This window comes from Aythya fuligula, chromosome 7, assembly GCF_009819795.1.
Source record: "Aythya fuligula isolate bAytFul2 chromosome 7, bAytFul2.pri, whole genome shotgun sequence".
NCBI classification, from domain to species: Eukaryota; Metazoa; Chordata; class Aves; order Anseriformes; family Anatidae; genus Aythya; species Aythya fuligula.
In genome coordinates, this window is record NC_045565.1 from 7187244 (window position 1) to 7204482 (window position 17239).

A 17239-nucleotide genomic window follows, 5' to 3' on the forward strand; every position below is an offset into this window, starting at 1 on the left:
GCTAAGGCATCAATGCACGGAAAAACGTACGTTTGTCTAATATGTACTACATGTTATGGAGAAAACAGAAGCAGACTTCTTTCAATTAGAAGATAGGAAATGCTCTTATTTTCCTCTGTGACAGAGATCAAACAGTGAAGCAGGAGCCCAGAGAGGTGGTATAATCTCTGTCCTAGGAGATGCACAGCCCCAACTGGCCAAGGCACAGAGCAGCCTGTGTGAGCTTCTGTGCTCTCTGACAACCTCACGTCCTCTGATTCTTCAGAACTCTAAAACCTGCCTTGACATAGTAGAGATTTTGCTATTTTTGTCAGATGTGTTACCATCTGTGCGCAGGCCATCTTTCTAGAAAGCCCTGCAAGTTGCTTTGAACTCTTTGAATTTAAAAAGTGTAATTCTTCAAATGGTTTTGTGCTGTCCGTCGGGTAATGATGATGATATGGAACCATTATCTTTTTACTGCTTAGAGCACGGAGCTGAATGACTTGGAAGTGTTTTTGTTTTGTTTGGTTTGTTTTTTTTTGTGTGTGTTTTTTTTTCAATTTTCCCAAAAGGCTAATTTTATGTCTGAACCCAGGAAGTGATCCTTGCCATCCTACTGCCTCTGAGCTTCAGAAACGATGCTGCTTCACCATTTTAAGCTAGGTGAATATTTTCTGTTATGAGGACTTCTGTACAAAAGCATTTTGGTATTTATTTTTTTAAGCTTTTCAAGGAGAATCAGTTCTGTTCTCTTGGAGTAGGCAGGTGACAAAGCAGCATCATTCTGCCGGAAAGCATAAAGGAGCTCTTGATATTCCTGACTTCCTGCATATGCTGGCTCATTTCAGTTTTGGATGGAAAAGCAGCTGAGCTGTGCTGTATACATCTTCTAATTACCTTGGAGCTTTGTTAATGGTTTGAGTTGCAGCAGGAATAAATGGAGTCTGCAGAACCATTGCAGGGATGTGCATGGGGTGGCTCTGATGGGCCACCTTCAGGAACTGTCACACAAGCCCACACCTGGACACTGCACTACACATCACTCAGAGCCATTGCATCCACTGCTGTACTGGAGAGAGAGGGGACTCCAGATGCAGGCAGCTGGGGAGGAGGCTAAAGGGTTTGTTTGTTTGTTTGTTTTGCTGAAGTTACACTAATGCTTATTAACAGTTCAGATTGTAGTCTCCCACTTTAAATGCATCCTCGTGGCAAGATATGCCAAGGAAAGGCAGTGTTTTGAGAGTGCCCTGGCTGCTCCTGAGCTGCAGAGTCTTTTCCAGCTAGTTCTTGCCTTTTTAACCAGAGATAAATGGGCTAAAGCAGCAAGGGGGGTCTTCCTCATGAGTTAGAAGTGGTGTGTGTGTGTGTGAGTGTGTGTGCAAACAGCATCAATTTATACAGTAGTCAAAAATATTACTCTTACTTGGATAGTTCACATCCCACTTGATTTTATTTATTTATTTATTTATGTATTTATTTATTTATTTATTCTGAGCAAATGCCATTAATAGAAAGAGAGACAATAGCAGTGAACCTGCAAAAGCGGTGAAGGGGGAGGAGGCCCTTTTATGTTACCTAAGGGAAGAAAAGTACTTTGTACCTCTGCAGCGTTGACTGTTGAGAGGTTTTGGACTGCTCTAGAGCTGTTCCCCATACACCATACCTCAATCTTAGTTATATTATACATTGGTAGATCAAAGCATGGAAAGATTTTAATGTGATCAATTTGATGACAGAACTGGAACCAGATCTCACCTCTCAAACCTGCGTCTTTACCTGTAATCTTCCCTCAAATGGATCATTTAACATGGTGAATCCTTTACAAGCCTGTGTACCTTAGCAGTACCTTCCTGTCATGTGGTGCCATGAATCTGTTTAAGCAAATGTGTGGGACAAATTGAATTTCACCTGATCTACCCAGAAATCTGTATTTATTAGTGCATGAACATGTGCATCACTGCCACTGTGAATTGGCACCTAACTGTGTAGAGCTGACATTTAAAACTTTGTCACCCTCATGAAAGCCAGAATAAAGAGTAGGATAAAAAGTACAACGGTAAGGAATTCTTAATCTCTGATACCTGATGCTCTCTTAATGGTGAGGAAAAATAGAAGAAGGTAAGTCAAACTACAGAAACTGCAGACCTAAATTTCCTGTGTTCACATCAGGAGAGGTTTTCTGAACATCAGAGTGTAAATGCAGTATGGCAAGTCAGTAAGAAACAGGATAGTTTGACTATCCTGTTCATGGTCGGAAGGAATAAGTTATGTGCAAAGAGTCAGAGAAAATCCTGTTACACACAGAATATTTATTGTGAAGTTCTCATGGGTGGGGAGAAAACACAGTAGACTATTTAAAAGCTCTAATCCAAGAAGCATAAGTAATTTTGGTATACCATCCATTAGATTATCTCATTGTGGTCTATCTGAAAAGTGCTTTAACTTTGAAGCATGTTCAGTTTTGTGTTGCTGTTTTAACTTTTGCAGACTTCCAACAGGACCTTTGATATTCCTCTCACGTTGTCTGGAGCAGTAGTTCTACGAGAGAGACTAAATTATGAAGAAAAGACTCGTTATTTTGTCATTGTTCAAGCAAATGTAAGTGTGTATCTCTTAATGGCCACTTACCAATCTTATTTAGGTGGGTTTTTAGGAGAGGAAATTATCTCTGAAATAACAGGTCTGATGCGCTCTTTCCTGAAGACCTTATTTAAGATGTACCTGGGTACTTTCTGTCATTGAAAGCTTAGGCATTATTAGTGGTTAAAAAAGCTTGCTCAGGGTGGGTAACAGGACAACCTTTTTTGGTGCTGGGAACAAGTAGCATATTTGAAGAACAGTCCATGCAGAAAAGTGCATTCTGGTGTCACTAAGTGTTCATTTTCTAACACATCTGGCCATGCTAATTTGATGTCAAATGAGTTTAATGGATACAATTTAGTTGTATCCTTCAGGTTTGAAATGCAGTTTTCTATAAAGAGGCGATTTTTCTTTCAAGTCATACTTTATGGTTATATAGAGGGTTTTTTTGCACAGTGGCCAACAGTGAAGAACGCATACCAAGAAAAGTGATGTTTAAACTATATCTAATATATCTGTCATTAGAGAAATTTTTGGTGTCCTTCAGGGCCGTAAAAGCTTTTTTTTTTTTCTTTTTTCTTTTTTTCCATTCTGATAATAGCTGAAATGAGAAATTTTCCACTGTTTAACACTGTTGTGATACTAATTCATTTGTGGGGAAAATGAGGGTGCTCTGAAGCAGCCTTAAGATAGCTTTATAGTAATACAAATTCATTCATTTGTATTACTGTCATTTTTCTGATACAGAATGGTAGATACATTTTTTTGGGGCATATATTTTGTGGCATATTCAGCATTTTCTCTCTGAGGTTATCTCAATGCTTTTTGCACTTACCTATAACTCAAGATATTTCCTGGCCCATACCTGTTAAAACAAGTCATTTTGCCTGAGTAACATAACTTGCTGATCTCTTGAACAGAAATATGGGAGGGCACAAAACTGTTCATGCTTGTTTTGCTTTTTGTTTTGATCACTGATTAATGCCACAGATCACCACTCTGTATTCACAGCTTTCTTCCTTTGATGTTAGAGCTGTACGTTTTGTGAGTTCGTCCTTTCCAAGGAAAGCAGCTCGGGTAGTTGAGGAGGTGATATTTTCCACGAGAAAGGAGGCTCACACGGAGCCTGGTGTGCAGCAGTGCAAACACCTCGCATCAGGAGGGACACCTATTGCTCACACAGGGTGACTTGCTGGTGACGGTGCAGCTTGTGATGCACAGAGACAGTGCCACAAAGCAATTTCTCGTTACTTTGCTCACTCTTTCCAATACGTGTCCTTATACGATAAATGGCCACCTTTGTGCTGCATGGCTTGGGATGAGAGCTATGCTGATAGCTTCGACATTTGTGTAATGAGGCAGCTCGCATGATTGAAGCATCTTCCTAGGACAGTTGTTCTCTCAGAAATACTTACAAGGGAACTGAATTCACTGAAGTTATTTAGTGATCACAGAAGAGTAACTACTCTCAAAGAAAGGTTCTAATTAACCTTTATAGCCTTCTTTAGGAGTTTGCTGTATGCATCCTTTCATTTATCATTACCAGGGCTCACTTCTTGGGCCAGTTCTGTTTGACATATTTTCCAACGATCTGGACGCAGAAGCAGAACGCCTCCTCAGCAAGTTTGGCAGTGATGCTAAGCTTAAGCTGGGAGGTGCTGCTGATCCCTGGAGGCCTTGCAGAGTGGTCTGGGTGCGTCAGGGCACTGGGCAACCAGCAGTGGCACAAAGCTCAGCCAAGGGAATGCCAGGTGGCGTGTGGAGAAGCCAGGAATGGGCTGGAGGTGCATGGCTGCAGCAGCTCACAGGAGGGCCCTGCACCTCAGGGTATGTGTTACACATGGCCGGCTGGTCAGAAGAGGGGGGCTTCTTGTTTGGTGATGGTGCGGCCTCACCTTGAGTGGTGTGAGCAGTTCTGTGCTCCCCAGCATACAGAGAATGGGCAGGTCCTGGAAAGCATCCAGAGGAGGGCCAGAAGCTGGTAAGGGGCTGGGAGGCAGGTCCTGGGAGGAGAGGCTGAGGCTGCGTGGGCTGTCATCTGGGGAAGAGGAGGCTGAGAGGAAGACCTCGCTTCCCTGGGGAAGGAAGCACAGAGGCAGGTGCCAGGCTCTACTCCTGGTCACTATGGAGCTGCACCAGGGAGAGTGAGACCAGATGGAGGGGAAGTTTCTGTACCGTGAGAGTGCTCCAGTACGGGCTTCCTGGGGAGGTGGTCAGTGCCCCACACCTGCCAGTGTTCAAGAGGCCTTTGGACGGTGCCCTCCTCAATATTTGCGTTCACTTCTAGTTAGTTCTGAAGTGGTCAGGCAGTGGGGCTTGATGCTCTTTGTAGGTCCTTCCCAGCTCATCTGTTTTGTTCTGTTTTTCAAAATATTGCATGCTGCACTTAATTCTCTCAATTGCATGCAATCATACTTGTATTCCACTGATTACATTAGCAGTGAGTGTTTATTGCTCTTGCATCCTGAAGACATTATGTGAAATTAATTATCCTGTATCTGTGCTTTGATCCAGTGTTACTCAAAGGCACACAGAAGGGGGATGTAAAAACAAACAGATGAGTTGATGGTGAAGATTGTTCCACTTCTCATTGTTGTTTGCATTGTTTTTCATCATTGGCCATGAAGAAAGTTAAATTCAGATATTCCCACATTTAATGACTAATAGTGTAAAGAGGTTCCAAGAACTGAGTGGATTGCAAACAAACAAACAACAAAAAAATACATTTAGTATGGCTTAGAGGAATGACCTATTTCCTATATGCAGAGGATGATATTAAACAGCATAAATACCTGTTTTAAAAACAATTGCTTTTGTCTTTCCTGTTAATGATAGCCTAGAATAGGAGGGTAAGACATAACTGATGACCCATATTTCTTCCAAGAGGTTTTATTTTTGTAAAGAAAAGCCACCACAACAATTACTCTTTTAAAATTGAAACACTTTATATCATTTTGAAATAAATACTGGATAGTCATGCTGTTTCTTCACTATAGTTGTAAACAAAAAAAGAAAAGGTAAATTATTGCTAGTGTGTACATTGGTCAGCATATTGAAATAATCTGGGTGGTTCCCACATTTCAAGAAAGTATAACTTTATTCCTTAACATCTGGAGAGAAAGAAATGTAGACAAAGAACTTTCAGTAGTCAGTATTGTCTCCCAAATCCATAAAAATCAAAACAAAACAAACACAAAACCACAACAAACCATGATGCTTTGTAAAGAATGTCATGCAGCATGGAGATCTTTTTACCTGCACCATTTTTGCTGTGGACAGAACTATTCTTCAGCCTTTTAAAACATGAACAGTGTAACTCATTCTCCAGACAAATTGGCTTTTGACATGGGAAACAGATTTCCCCAGTTTGGAGTTCTTGGATCTATCTCCTTGCTGTCCTCTAGCTGTTGTAGGGAGGGCTAAGGGCAGGGGTAGGGAGATGGTAAGATGAGTATTAAACAGTGATCCACAAAGGTGGATTGGGCATTAGAGTGGAGGGGCTATCCACTGCCAATTAGAAAAGAAAAGGTTACTGCTTAAGGTTTGTTTGTTTGTTTATTTATTTATTTATTTCAATTGTTCTTCTTTTGTACCCTACTGCATAATATTTGGACCCTAAGCATCCTGTTGGCCTATACAAAGACGGGTATACAAGGCAGCATAAGAGCATAAGAGGAGTTTTCTGTAATTATTATATAGAATCTGCGTGACTGGAATGGTTATACATCTTGTCCTTGCCTTTAACTTGAAATCTTTCTGTAGACTGTGATTTCAGAATGTCTTGTGAAACGTTACTCATTTGCTCCCCAGGACCGAGCCCAGAATCTTAATGAGCGACGGACAAGTACAACCACCCTCACAGTGGATGTGCTCGATGGGGACGATCTGGGACCGATGTTTCTTCCTTGTGTCTTGGTGAATAATACTCGTGACTGTAGACCTCTCACCTACCAAGCGAGCTTGCCAGAACTGACTGATCCTGTAAGTCCTCTTGCTTTTTTATTTTGAGTTTCATGCATTTGTTTCATAAGCAGCTGTCATCTTTTTCTGCGGACACAATTGAGAACTGTATCTGGGAGGGTCAGGCATGCTTTAATGACAGTTTCTATATGCTAAAGAGGACAAAACTGGGGTAAAATATATATAGGAATAGATCATGAAAATCTAGCTTTGATACAGTGGCAAACTGCTTGCTCGCTACAGGGGCTGAATCTTGGTAGAAGCTTGGTAGAGTTCCAAAGCCACTTTCCCCGATCTGTCCGTGCTCTGTTCTGGAAATATTCTAAGAAAGCACTTTTGAGCAGGGACTTGACATGCTGCTCTATTCAGGATTGTTACAGACCTCAGGAGAAAGATTCTGGGGGGAGAAGGCAATAGTCACTTGTTCCTGAGAAAATTATTTGTCATTATATCTGGTTGCAAACTAGACACACTAAAAAATGATGTGTGTATATCCCATGTATCTGATTGTGCTAAGAATGTCAGTTAATACATTGGTTAGGATAAAGGTCATTAATTTCCCACTGGAATATTCCCAGCGAGCCACAAAAAGAAGAGGTGAGAGCTGTGTCAAATTCCGATGCAAGATGGTGCTAATTCTGCCTCGCTACAGGAGAGCTGATGCTTCGTGTGATGGAGGTGTGCATCCTTGTGATGGGAGAAATTCTTTTTCAGTTGTTTCTGGTACATGTAACCTGTACAGGATGTGGTTGAATTGCCAGTGCACTCTGAAGGAGGCGAGACAAGGCTTATTGTAATCACGATGTGCGATTAGCATACTTCTTGATTAGGGAGGGCTGGAACAAGTTTCAGGGAGGTGATGCAGTTTCAGGTCAGTCTGGCCCCCTTGGCAAACTGGATTGTGCCTTACAGTGCACGTGCACCTGTACAGGTAGTTGTTTCTCTGTGTTGTTCCTCTGTGCTGGAGAAACTCTTCCTCACAGCTGCATCCTTATTTGTAAGGTGTAGCAAGATGGGAGTCTTGGTACTCAGCTTGTACAGCAGAAAATGAGGTGGCAAAGGGAAGGGGATAGACGTTCCGTATTTAACCTTATTATACTGATTTACATTTCTCCTTTCACTTCTACACCTTGGTATTTGATAAACCTTTCTAATTTCATTGACTGATTTTGACTTTGTGAATGAATGTGTTTGCTTTCAACTCCACATCACTGTGGCTTGGGCTTTGTGTCATCTTAAGGTAGCTGGGCAACCACACGTTATTCCCCAGCTTGATATGTGGCCTCATCAGGGTTAGTAGGGTACCCAACCTATGCAGAAAACGGCAGAGTGTTACCCCATTTTATCTGCACAGATTTGATAGAGTTCCCAGTACAGAGGCAGGTGAGGAAGTAATTGTGAGTAACTGGTGTTTTGGTTATTGCTTGTTTATTAAATCTAGTTATCTTAAGGTAAAATACAGGTCAGATAATTTTCCTGCTGCAGCTCTCACAGATGGAAGGAACTCAGCTCCGTCTCTATTCTCCTCTTGCTGTGGTCGGCCACATGCTGGGTGCTAGAAGACAAAGTGGTGCCTGCCAAGGAGGCAAGGAAAAATCTGACTAGTGATTAGTTTCCAAGTTCCAAAATACATTCATTTGATTTCACAAGGTACAATCTGTTCAGGTGTCAGCTTTTTTATTTGCTTTCTGGCTGTTTTGTGTCAAACTGTACCTTGAGAAATCTGATCTATGAAATGAGAAACTGGTTCTGTTGATAAAAATACTTGCTATTTGCTGTTTATCTATTTGTAGTGCTGCAGCTGTTTGGATAAATGTAAGTGGAAGAAGGATGTTTGTACTCAAAGTTTTACCTTGGTACTTCAAATATTTACTTGACTTGTAAATTATAATGCATTTAGACAATAAAGATGATAAATAAAATACTCAGCTAATAAAACAGGTATTGCATTTGTCCTGCAAGAGTGTGATAAGGCGCAGAGAGGCCCGAGTTGTCTGCAGGAGCTAGCATCTGGCCATGGACTGACGAGGTGCTCTGCTGTGGCGAAGCAGCCTGGGCAGGAGAGCTCATTCAGAAATAGGTTGGAGATTTTAGCATGATGTGAAATTGTTGCCTTGCACATGGTAGACATGATCTGTATTAGTCCATGATGATCCAAGACTTCACCTACAATGTGAGCTTGTACAAAAGCCAGCAGTGGCCCATATACTACTCAGAAAGATTTTTATGGAGTTATTTGCACTAGTTCCTTTTTTAAAAAGATCAGACTTTACTACACTGTCCATTTTGAGTCTTTGGCAAGTATAGTAAATAGAAGAGAATTCTGCTTGCTGTGTTTTTTTTTTTTTTTTTTTTTTTTTTTTTTTTTTAAATGGTAGCCACTATGTAGGTAGGCTAAAGGGTTGTTTTTGTCCAGCATAATCATTTATTTTTTAATTGCTTTTTATATTTTTTACAATGAACGTGAGAAGGAATATTAATGAATCTTGAACAAAGAGGGTCAAAGTATGAATTATTCAGAAGCAGTAACATGAAAATAAGTTGTGCTTTGCAAGATGTCTACTCAACTGACCCCTAAAATGAAGCATTTATAAGTAAATCATTTAATGTAACTGGTAAGTACTTTTTTTTTTTTTTCAGTTTTAGAAGATCAGTTGTCTTTAGTTGGCCTCTACCCATGACTTTACTGGGGTAAATGTAGTGTTTTCTTTCCAAACTTCTTTTCTTTAGAAGCTCCAAAGCTGTTTGATGCATGGCAACAAAGAATCCATACAGCACCAGTTTTGTTTATGGTCTTTGGCTGGCAGGAATGGAAGAGAACAGCAAAATTAATGGGTCTCTTCATTACCAAAGAAACAGTTTTTCATTGGAAACAGTATCATGGTTTACATTGTGTCTTCTGAGAGTTGGTCTGACTCGTGGCAGTATTAATATTATTAGGCCTGCTCCAAGCTGTGTGCAGCACTATGTAATTAGTGTTTATGCACTTGTAAAAACCTGTTTTGCATTTCTGCTATTTGCACAAGACTGTGCGAGTTGTCCCAAAGCTCTTACGTGCTAAGCCAGAGGTTTTCTGATGGTCCTCCCTGGGTGTGTGCGTAGATTAACATGTTACGGTAATACCCAAGTCAGCTGGGTGCTGCTTGTTAACCAGGTGAGCTTGGCCACAGGATGGGACCTTTGTCATTGCTGGGTGCCTGGTTTTGAGATTGTCACTGTCTGCAGTGCCATCGCCAGTGGTCTGCTGAAATTAGTTGCCATGATAGCCTCTTTAGGGCTATGGCTGCGGCTAAGGTGACAGAAACACCAGTGGTTGTTGTGGAGTGGTTGTGAGGTGCTCTTGCAGCTTTGCACAGGAGGCAGAAATGAATTTCTGATTTAGTGAGAGCATGTTAGTCCATGTTAGCCTTTCTTCATGCTTCATCTGGCAGCAGGTGAGCGGTGACAGCTGAACTGCTTTGCTGCTGCTGAAGCCCAAAGCCAGCGCTAACTGAGCAGCCTGCAAGTTCGCTCCTGTGAAGTCCCACTTGTTGCATCTGGGTCAGAAGTTCCCAGAGAGGGAAAAGAGTTTTGACTCTTATAAAAATCATTGCAGGTTGCTTATCTTGCAGAAAAGACATCAAAGCTCGTGATAAGACAGCATTCAAAGTCATTGTCTAAAGTTGTCTCATAACTCATACGCAAATTCTTTGCCTTAACTTCCTTCAGGAGAATGCTAACTACAACTTCAGTGACATAGTGACTTATGTCACTGAAAATGAGCTAGCACAAACCTTTCAAAAAGTAAAGCTCCACAAGCCAAGTATATTACCTTATAACAAAAACTAAAGCAGCATCTCTCTATGGTGGATGAATGGATATGGGTATAAACCTCCTGCTTAATTGGTCCAAATACTACTTTACTGTTTGTCCTAATTGTCACTGTCCTACTTTTTCTCCATGAGTGAATTTATTGTTGTTAGTTAAATATCAGTTTCTGAGAAAACTGTTTTGTTTTGCTACATTGTTTTATATTTGCCTCTGCTTTTTGTGTGTGTGTGTAATCAAATCTAGTAATTCTTCCTGTCATTGTCTCAGGAAGACTTCAGCAAATAAGCATTAGTAAGCAACAGTATAGTGAAGGCATTAAATTGAGTTTAAAAAAAAATACAACCTCGAGAGTATCTCATGAATCTGGAAGGATACTTTCTTCTGCCTCTTCCCCCTTCAGTCTGTTCCTGATGTGCTTACTTTGTAAGGTTTTGTCTGTTTCTGTGCTCAGAGTTTTTCCATCATCATGCAAAGAAGGAAAGCCAATTAGCAGTAAAGTATAGATTAGGTTGATTTAATCAGCTTCTGGGCTGGTTTTGCAACAAACTGATTCATTATCAGGTTCCGTAGGATAATTATCAGTCCACATGAAAACTCATGCACTCAATGACACATATGAGGCTTTCTTTGTACTGATTCAAGATTCAGCACTTCACCAGCCAGCTGCATTATGGACCATTGCTTATTAATGCGCTACTGATGTATCTTTCTAAACAGAAAATATTTATTTCTATAGTAATAATGCTCAGAGTCCTTAGGAGTTGAAAGTGGACCTCACGAAATCTGTGAGCTCAGCTACCCTGTGGAGGACTGAGGCTTGAGGAGTGGTCCTCTGAGCAGAGGACCTCTAGCTGAAAGCCTGGAAAAAAAAAAATAATCCTCCAAATGCACTTGAGGGGGAAAAAATAGATGTTGAAGAGCAGGATGTGCCCTTAGAAGCCCTCAAGGTTTTATTAGCAGGAGGAACCTCTTCAGTTTGATTTGTTTGTATTCAGGAAAGAAAACTGAACGTTTAGGAAGTGGGATTGTAATCCTGCTGAGTAAAGCCTTGCTTGATCAGCATCATGTCCTGGAACCCATACTTTTGAAACTGTGGAAACTGACTTTTGATGGAAAGGTGAAACAGTTTTGCTTTACTGTCAAAGAAATGGAGAGTTCAGGATTTTTTTTTTCCCCATTGCAAAATTAGGTGGTTTGGTTTTGAATATTTCATGTGAAGGTGTCCTGGTTTCAGTTAGCACAGAATTAATTTTCTTCCTAGTAGCTGGTGGAATGCTGTGTTTTGGCTTAGAATGAGAAGAGTGCTGATAACACCCCGATGCTTTAATTGTTGCAGAGCAGTGCTTATACTAAGCCAAGGACATCTCAGCCTTTGCTCTGTCCTGCCAACGGGCAGGCTGGGGGGTGCAGTAAGAGCTGGGAGGGGACAGACCCAGGACAGGTGACCCAAACTAGCCAAAGGGGTATTCCATACCATCTGACGTCATGCCTAAACAATATATAGGGGTGGCTAGCCGGGGGGAGGGGGCCGGACCTGCTCGGGGTTAGCTGGGCATCGGTCAGCGGGGTGGTGAGCAATTGCATTGTGCATCACTTGTTTGTACATACTATTATTACTTTCGTATTATCACCATTGTATCATCATTATTATTATTGTTATTATTATTTTGTTATTTTTTTTTTTCCTGTCTTATTAAACTGTCTTTTATCTCAACTCACCGGGCTTCACTTTCCATTTCTCTCCCCCGTCCCAGAGAGGGAGGGGGAGGGTGAGCGAACGGCTGCGTGTGTTTAGCTGCCGGTCGGGTTAAACCACGACAGTCTTTGTGGCGCCCAACGTGGGGCCCGAAGGTTGAGATACGGCAGATCTGATCAGAGTGTGTTTAAACTAAAATTGGTGTAAGGATTAGACCTGCTTAATAGTCACTTGTCATTGATGCTGATTGCTTTAATCACAACTCTGCTGCGCCTGTTTTCCAAATTGAGTATTATAGTACATTATTTTCCGTATTTGCTCTCTGTAGTGTTGTTTCTCCTCTCCGGGCCCTGGTTTCAGACCATTATGGTACTAAGGTTATAGCAATGCTTATGGAGACGATAAGATATCTGGTCATGACTCTAACTTGGTATTTATACTCAGTAACATCGTGGACTCTGTACTTTGGAAAACAGCATCTTGGGAACTATTAGCAATTATACCTATTTGTTTTTCTCCATTAGAGAGTCAATCTGTGGAGGGGAAAGGGGAGGATATTTTTCCTTACTTGCTTACTCTCCCTTTCTCCTTCACCACCCCTGTATCCTCCTGGGTCACTCTGCCTTCCTCCTTCACCACCCTCTTATCCCCTGAGCTTGTCACAATAGCTCTCCAAGATATTGAATATTTCTGGAATACCATAGTCTTGTTGTTCTGCCTCATGAATGCACTTCAGATTCTGCTTAAAGTTAAACAACTACTTATGAAGCTCATCCGGAGATCTGCCCGGAGGCAGTATAGTTGTGGGTGGCAGGGAGTATGGGTGGATATGGGCAGGCATCTAGAGCAGTTGGCACCCCCAGTGTGTTGGAAATTCACCCCTGAACAATGGCAAAATCCTCAAAAACTGGCAGAATGCTTGAAAAAAAGGTGTAATGATTCTGGCAGTTCCAAAGTAACACAAATCATTGTAACGTGCTGGGGCCTGGCTCATGCCTATCGAGCTGCCATTGATACTGCTGTCAACTTAGTGACAGACCCTGCGGCCACTCCAAACCCTGTGACAGATCCAACGGCCACTGTGACCCCTACGGTGGATTCTGCAGCCGCTCCAGTCCCAGCTCCAGCTCCAGCTCCTGCAGCTGCTCCAGTCCCAGTTCCTGCAGTCGCTCCAGTTCCAGCTCCGGCCGCTACTCCAGTCCCAGTTCCTGCAACTGCTCCAGTCCCAGCTCCTGAAGCCGCTCCAGCTCCAGCTCCTGAAGCCGCTCCAGCTCCAGCTCCTACTGCTGCTCCAGTCCCAGCTCCTGCAACTGCTCCAGCTCCAGCTCCTACTGCTGCTCCAGTCCCAGCTCCTGCAACTGCTCCAGCTCCAACTCCAGCTTCTGTAGCCGCTACAGCTCCGGTTCCTGCAACTGCTCCAGCTCCTGTAGCCGCTCCAGCTCCTGTGGCCGTGTCAGAGAAACGAGCTGTAGCAGTGCAAGTTGACCCTGCAGAGGGCATTCCAACCCCTGTGGCAGACCCTGTAACAAAGTCAGAGAAACGAGCAGTAGCAGTGCAAGCTGCCCCTGTAGAGAAGGTGAAAATATGGTATAGAAATTCAAGTCGTTTAGAACGCAGAGAGTCTTCTGCCAATCCAGGTAAGGCTTCTGCCAAAACTAAGTATAGAGATGACGTAGATGATGACGACGCTGGGCCGTCAAGGATTCAGGAGGAGGAAGATGAGGATGCCGAAAGAGCAACAGTAACTACCCGAAGCCTAAACGAGCGCGAGCTACGAGATGTGCGAAAAGATTTTGGTCGCTGTATAGGTGAGCAGCTTGTCACCTGGCTGCTCCGGTGCTGGGACTCTGGAGCCAATTGTGTGGAATTAGACGGCAGGGAAGCCAAGCGGCTGGGATCCCTTGCTCGAGACGCCGGCATTGACAAAGCAATTGCAGATGGAGCACGACCCACCAGCCTCTGGAGGCGTCTCCTCTCAGCTGTGAGGGAAAGGTATCCCTTCAAGGAAGATATTTTATGTCTACCAGGCAAGTGGACCACTATGGAGAAGGGAATCCAGTACCTGAGGGAATTAGCCGTACGGGAAGTGATTTATGAGGATCCAGACCTCAAACAAACATCCACAGATCCAGATGAAGTCAAGTGTACACGACCCATGTGGCGGAAGTTTGTACGGAGTGCACCATCATCATATGCCAGCTCATTGGCAATAATGGCCTGGAAAGAGGATGAGGAACCCACAGTGGGTGAAGCGGCTAAACAACTCCGGCAGTACGAAGAAAGTCTCTCCTCTTCCTTACAGGCCTGCGTCTCAGCTGTGGAGAAACTTTCTGAAAAGGTTCACCAACTTGAAGAGAATCTATTGTCCTCCCCACCTGAACCAACCAGTGCCCACCGACCAAAGGAGAACACTTGGGAGAAACTTTCTGAAAAGGTTCACCAACTTGAAGAGAGATTATTCTCCTTCGCACCTGTACAAAGCAGTGTCTCAGCTGTCAGGGGTAGGCGTTCACCCACACAAGGAAGACGATATGGTGGGTACTCACCCCGTGCCACCCTGTGGTTTTACTTACGAGACCATGGAGAGGACATGAGAAAGTGGGATGGAAAATCTACCGCGACCCTAGAGGCACGGGTACGTGAGTTGCAAAAGAAAACAATCAGGAAAAAGGGATTCTCCGAAAAGTTTGCTGCTCCAACTTCCAGCAGACAGTCCTTCAAACACAGAAACGAGGAAGATTCTGACCAGGATTAGGGGGGCCCTGCCTCCAGCCAGGGGGAGGAAAGGGACAATCGAGTTTATTGGACTGTGTGGATTCGATGGCCTGGCACATCACGCGCACAGAAGTATAAGGCTTTAGTAGACACCGGTGCACAATGTACTATAATGCCATCGAGCTATAAAGGACCAGAGCCCATCTATATTTGTGGAGTGACAGGGGGATCTCAGCAGTTGACTGTATTGGAGGCTGAAGTGAGTCTGACTGGGAATGAGTGGGAAAAGCACCGCATTGTGACTGGTCCGGATGCTCCATGTATCCTTGGCATAGACTATCTTAGAAGAGGATACTGCAAGGACCCAAAAGGGTTCCGGTGGGCTTTTGGTATTGCTGCCTTAGAGACAGAGGGCATTAAACAATTATCTACCTTGCCTGGTCTCTCAGAGGACCCCTCTGTTGTGGGGTTGCTGAGGGTCGAAGAACAGCAAGTGCCAATTGCTACCACAACTGTGCACCGGCGGCAATATCGCACCAACCGAGACTCCCTGATTCCCATCCATAAGCTAATTCGTCAATTGGAGAGCCAAGGAGTGATCAGCAAGACTCATTCACCTTTCAATAGTCCCATATGGCCAGTGCGAAAGTCTAATGGCGAGTGGAGACTAACAGTGGACTATCGCGGCCTGAACGAAGTCACGCCACCACTGAGTGCTGCAGTGCCGGACATGCTGGAACTTCAGTATGAACTTGAATCGAAGGCAGCCAAGTGGTACGCCACAATTGATATCGCTAATGCATTTTTCTCCATCCCTCTAGCAGCAGAGTGCAGGCCACAATTTGCCTTCACTTGGAGGGGAGTCCAATATACTTGGAATAGGCTGCCCCAGGGGTGGAAACACAGCCCTACCATTTGCCATGGGCTGATCCAGTCTGCACTAGAGCAGGGGGAAGCTCCTGAACACCTGCAGTACATCGATGACATTATTGTGTGGGGTGACACAGCAGAGGAAGTTTTCGAGAAAGGGAAGAAAATAGTCCAAATCCTTCTGAAAGCCGGTTTTGCCATAAAACAAAATAAAGTCAAAGGACCTGCACGGGAGATCCAGTTTTTAGGAATAAAATGGCAAGATGGACGTCGTCAAATCCCAATGGATGTGATCAACAAAATAACAGCTATGTCTCCACCAACTAACAAAAAAGAAACACAGACTTTCCTAGGTGTTGTGGGGTTTTGGAGAATGCACATCCCAAATTACAGTCTGATTGTAAACCCACTCTACCAAGTAACTCGTAAGAAGAATGAGTTTGAATGGGGCCCTGAACAACGACAAGCCTTTGAACAAATCAAGCAGGAAATAGTCCATGCAGTAGCCCTTGGGCCAGTTCGAACAGGACCAGATGTAAAGAATGTGCTCTATACTGCAGCCGGGGAGAACGGCCCCACCTGGAGCCTCTGGCAGAAAGAACCTGGGGAAACTCGAGGTCGGCCTCTGGGGTTTTGGAGTCGGGGATACAGAGGATCTGAGGCCCGCTATACTCCAACTGAAAAGGAGATATTGGCAGCATATGAAGGAGTTCGATCTGCTTCGGAGGTGGTCGGTACTGAAGCGCAGCTCCTCCTAGCACCCCGATTACCGGTACTAGGCTGGATGTTCAAGGGAAGGGTCCCCTCTACGCATCATGCAACTGATGCTACATGGAGCAAGTGGGTTGCACTGATTACTCAGCGGGCTCGAATAGGAAACCCCAGTCGCCCAGGAATATTGGAAGTGATCATGGACTGGCCAGAAGGCAAATACTTTGGGATATCATCAGAGGAGGAGGTGGGTCGTGCTGAAGAAGCCCCACTGTACAACCAGTTGCCAGAGAATGAAAAGAAATATGCCCTGTTCACTGATGGGTCCTGTCGTATTGTGGGGAAGCATCGGAGATGGAAGGCTGCTGTATGGAGTCCTATGCGACGAGTTGCAGAAGCTGCTGAGGGAGAAGGTGAATCGAGTCAGTTTGCAGAAGTGAAAGCCATTCAGCTGGCTTTAGACATTGCTGAACGAGAAAAATGGCCAGTTCTCTATCTCTACACCGATTCATGGATGGTAGCAAATGCCCTGTGGGGATGGTTACAGCAATGGAAGCAAAACAACTGGCAGCGTAGGGGCAAACCTATCTGGGCTGCTGCATTGTGGCAAGATATTGCTGCTCGGGTAGAGAACCTGGCTGTGAAAGTACGCCACGTAGATGCTCATGTGCCCAAGAATCGGGCTACTGAAGAACATCAAAACAACCAGCAGGTGGATCAGGCTGCTAAGATTGAAGTAGCTCAGGTGGACCTGGATTGGCAGCATAAAGGTGAATTATTTATAGCCCGATGGGCCCATGACACCTCAGGCCATCAAGGTAGAGATGCAACATACAGATGGGCTCGTGATCGAGGGGTGGACTTGACCATGGACGCTATAGCACAGGTTATTCATGACTGTGAAACATGTGCTGC

The 17239-nt window shown here is 43.8% G+C and overlaps 1 protein-coding gene across 1 annotated transcript in view; it reads left to right on the forward strand.

The window, feature by feature from the left end:
- PCDH15 (protocadherin related 15) overlaps positions 1-17239 on the forward strand; it is a 477232-nt gene that overhangs the window by 217953 nt on the left and 242040 nt on the right. Inside the window, 2 exon segments of the mRNA XM_032191027.1 lie at positions 2470-2580; positions 6373-6543. Coding sequence (XP_032046918.1) covers positions 2470-2580; positions 6373-6543 — 282 coding nt within the window.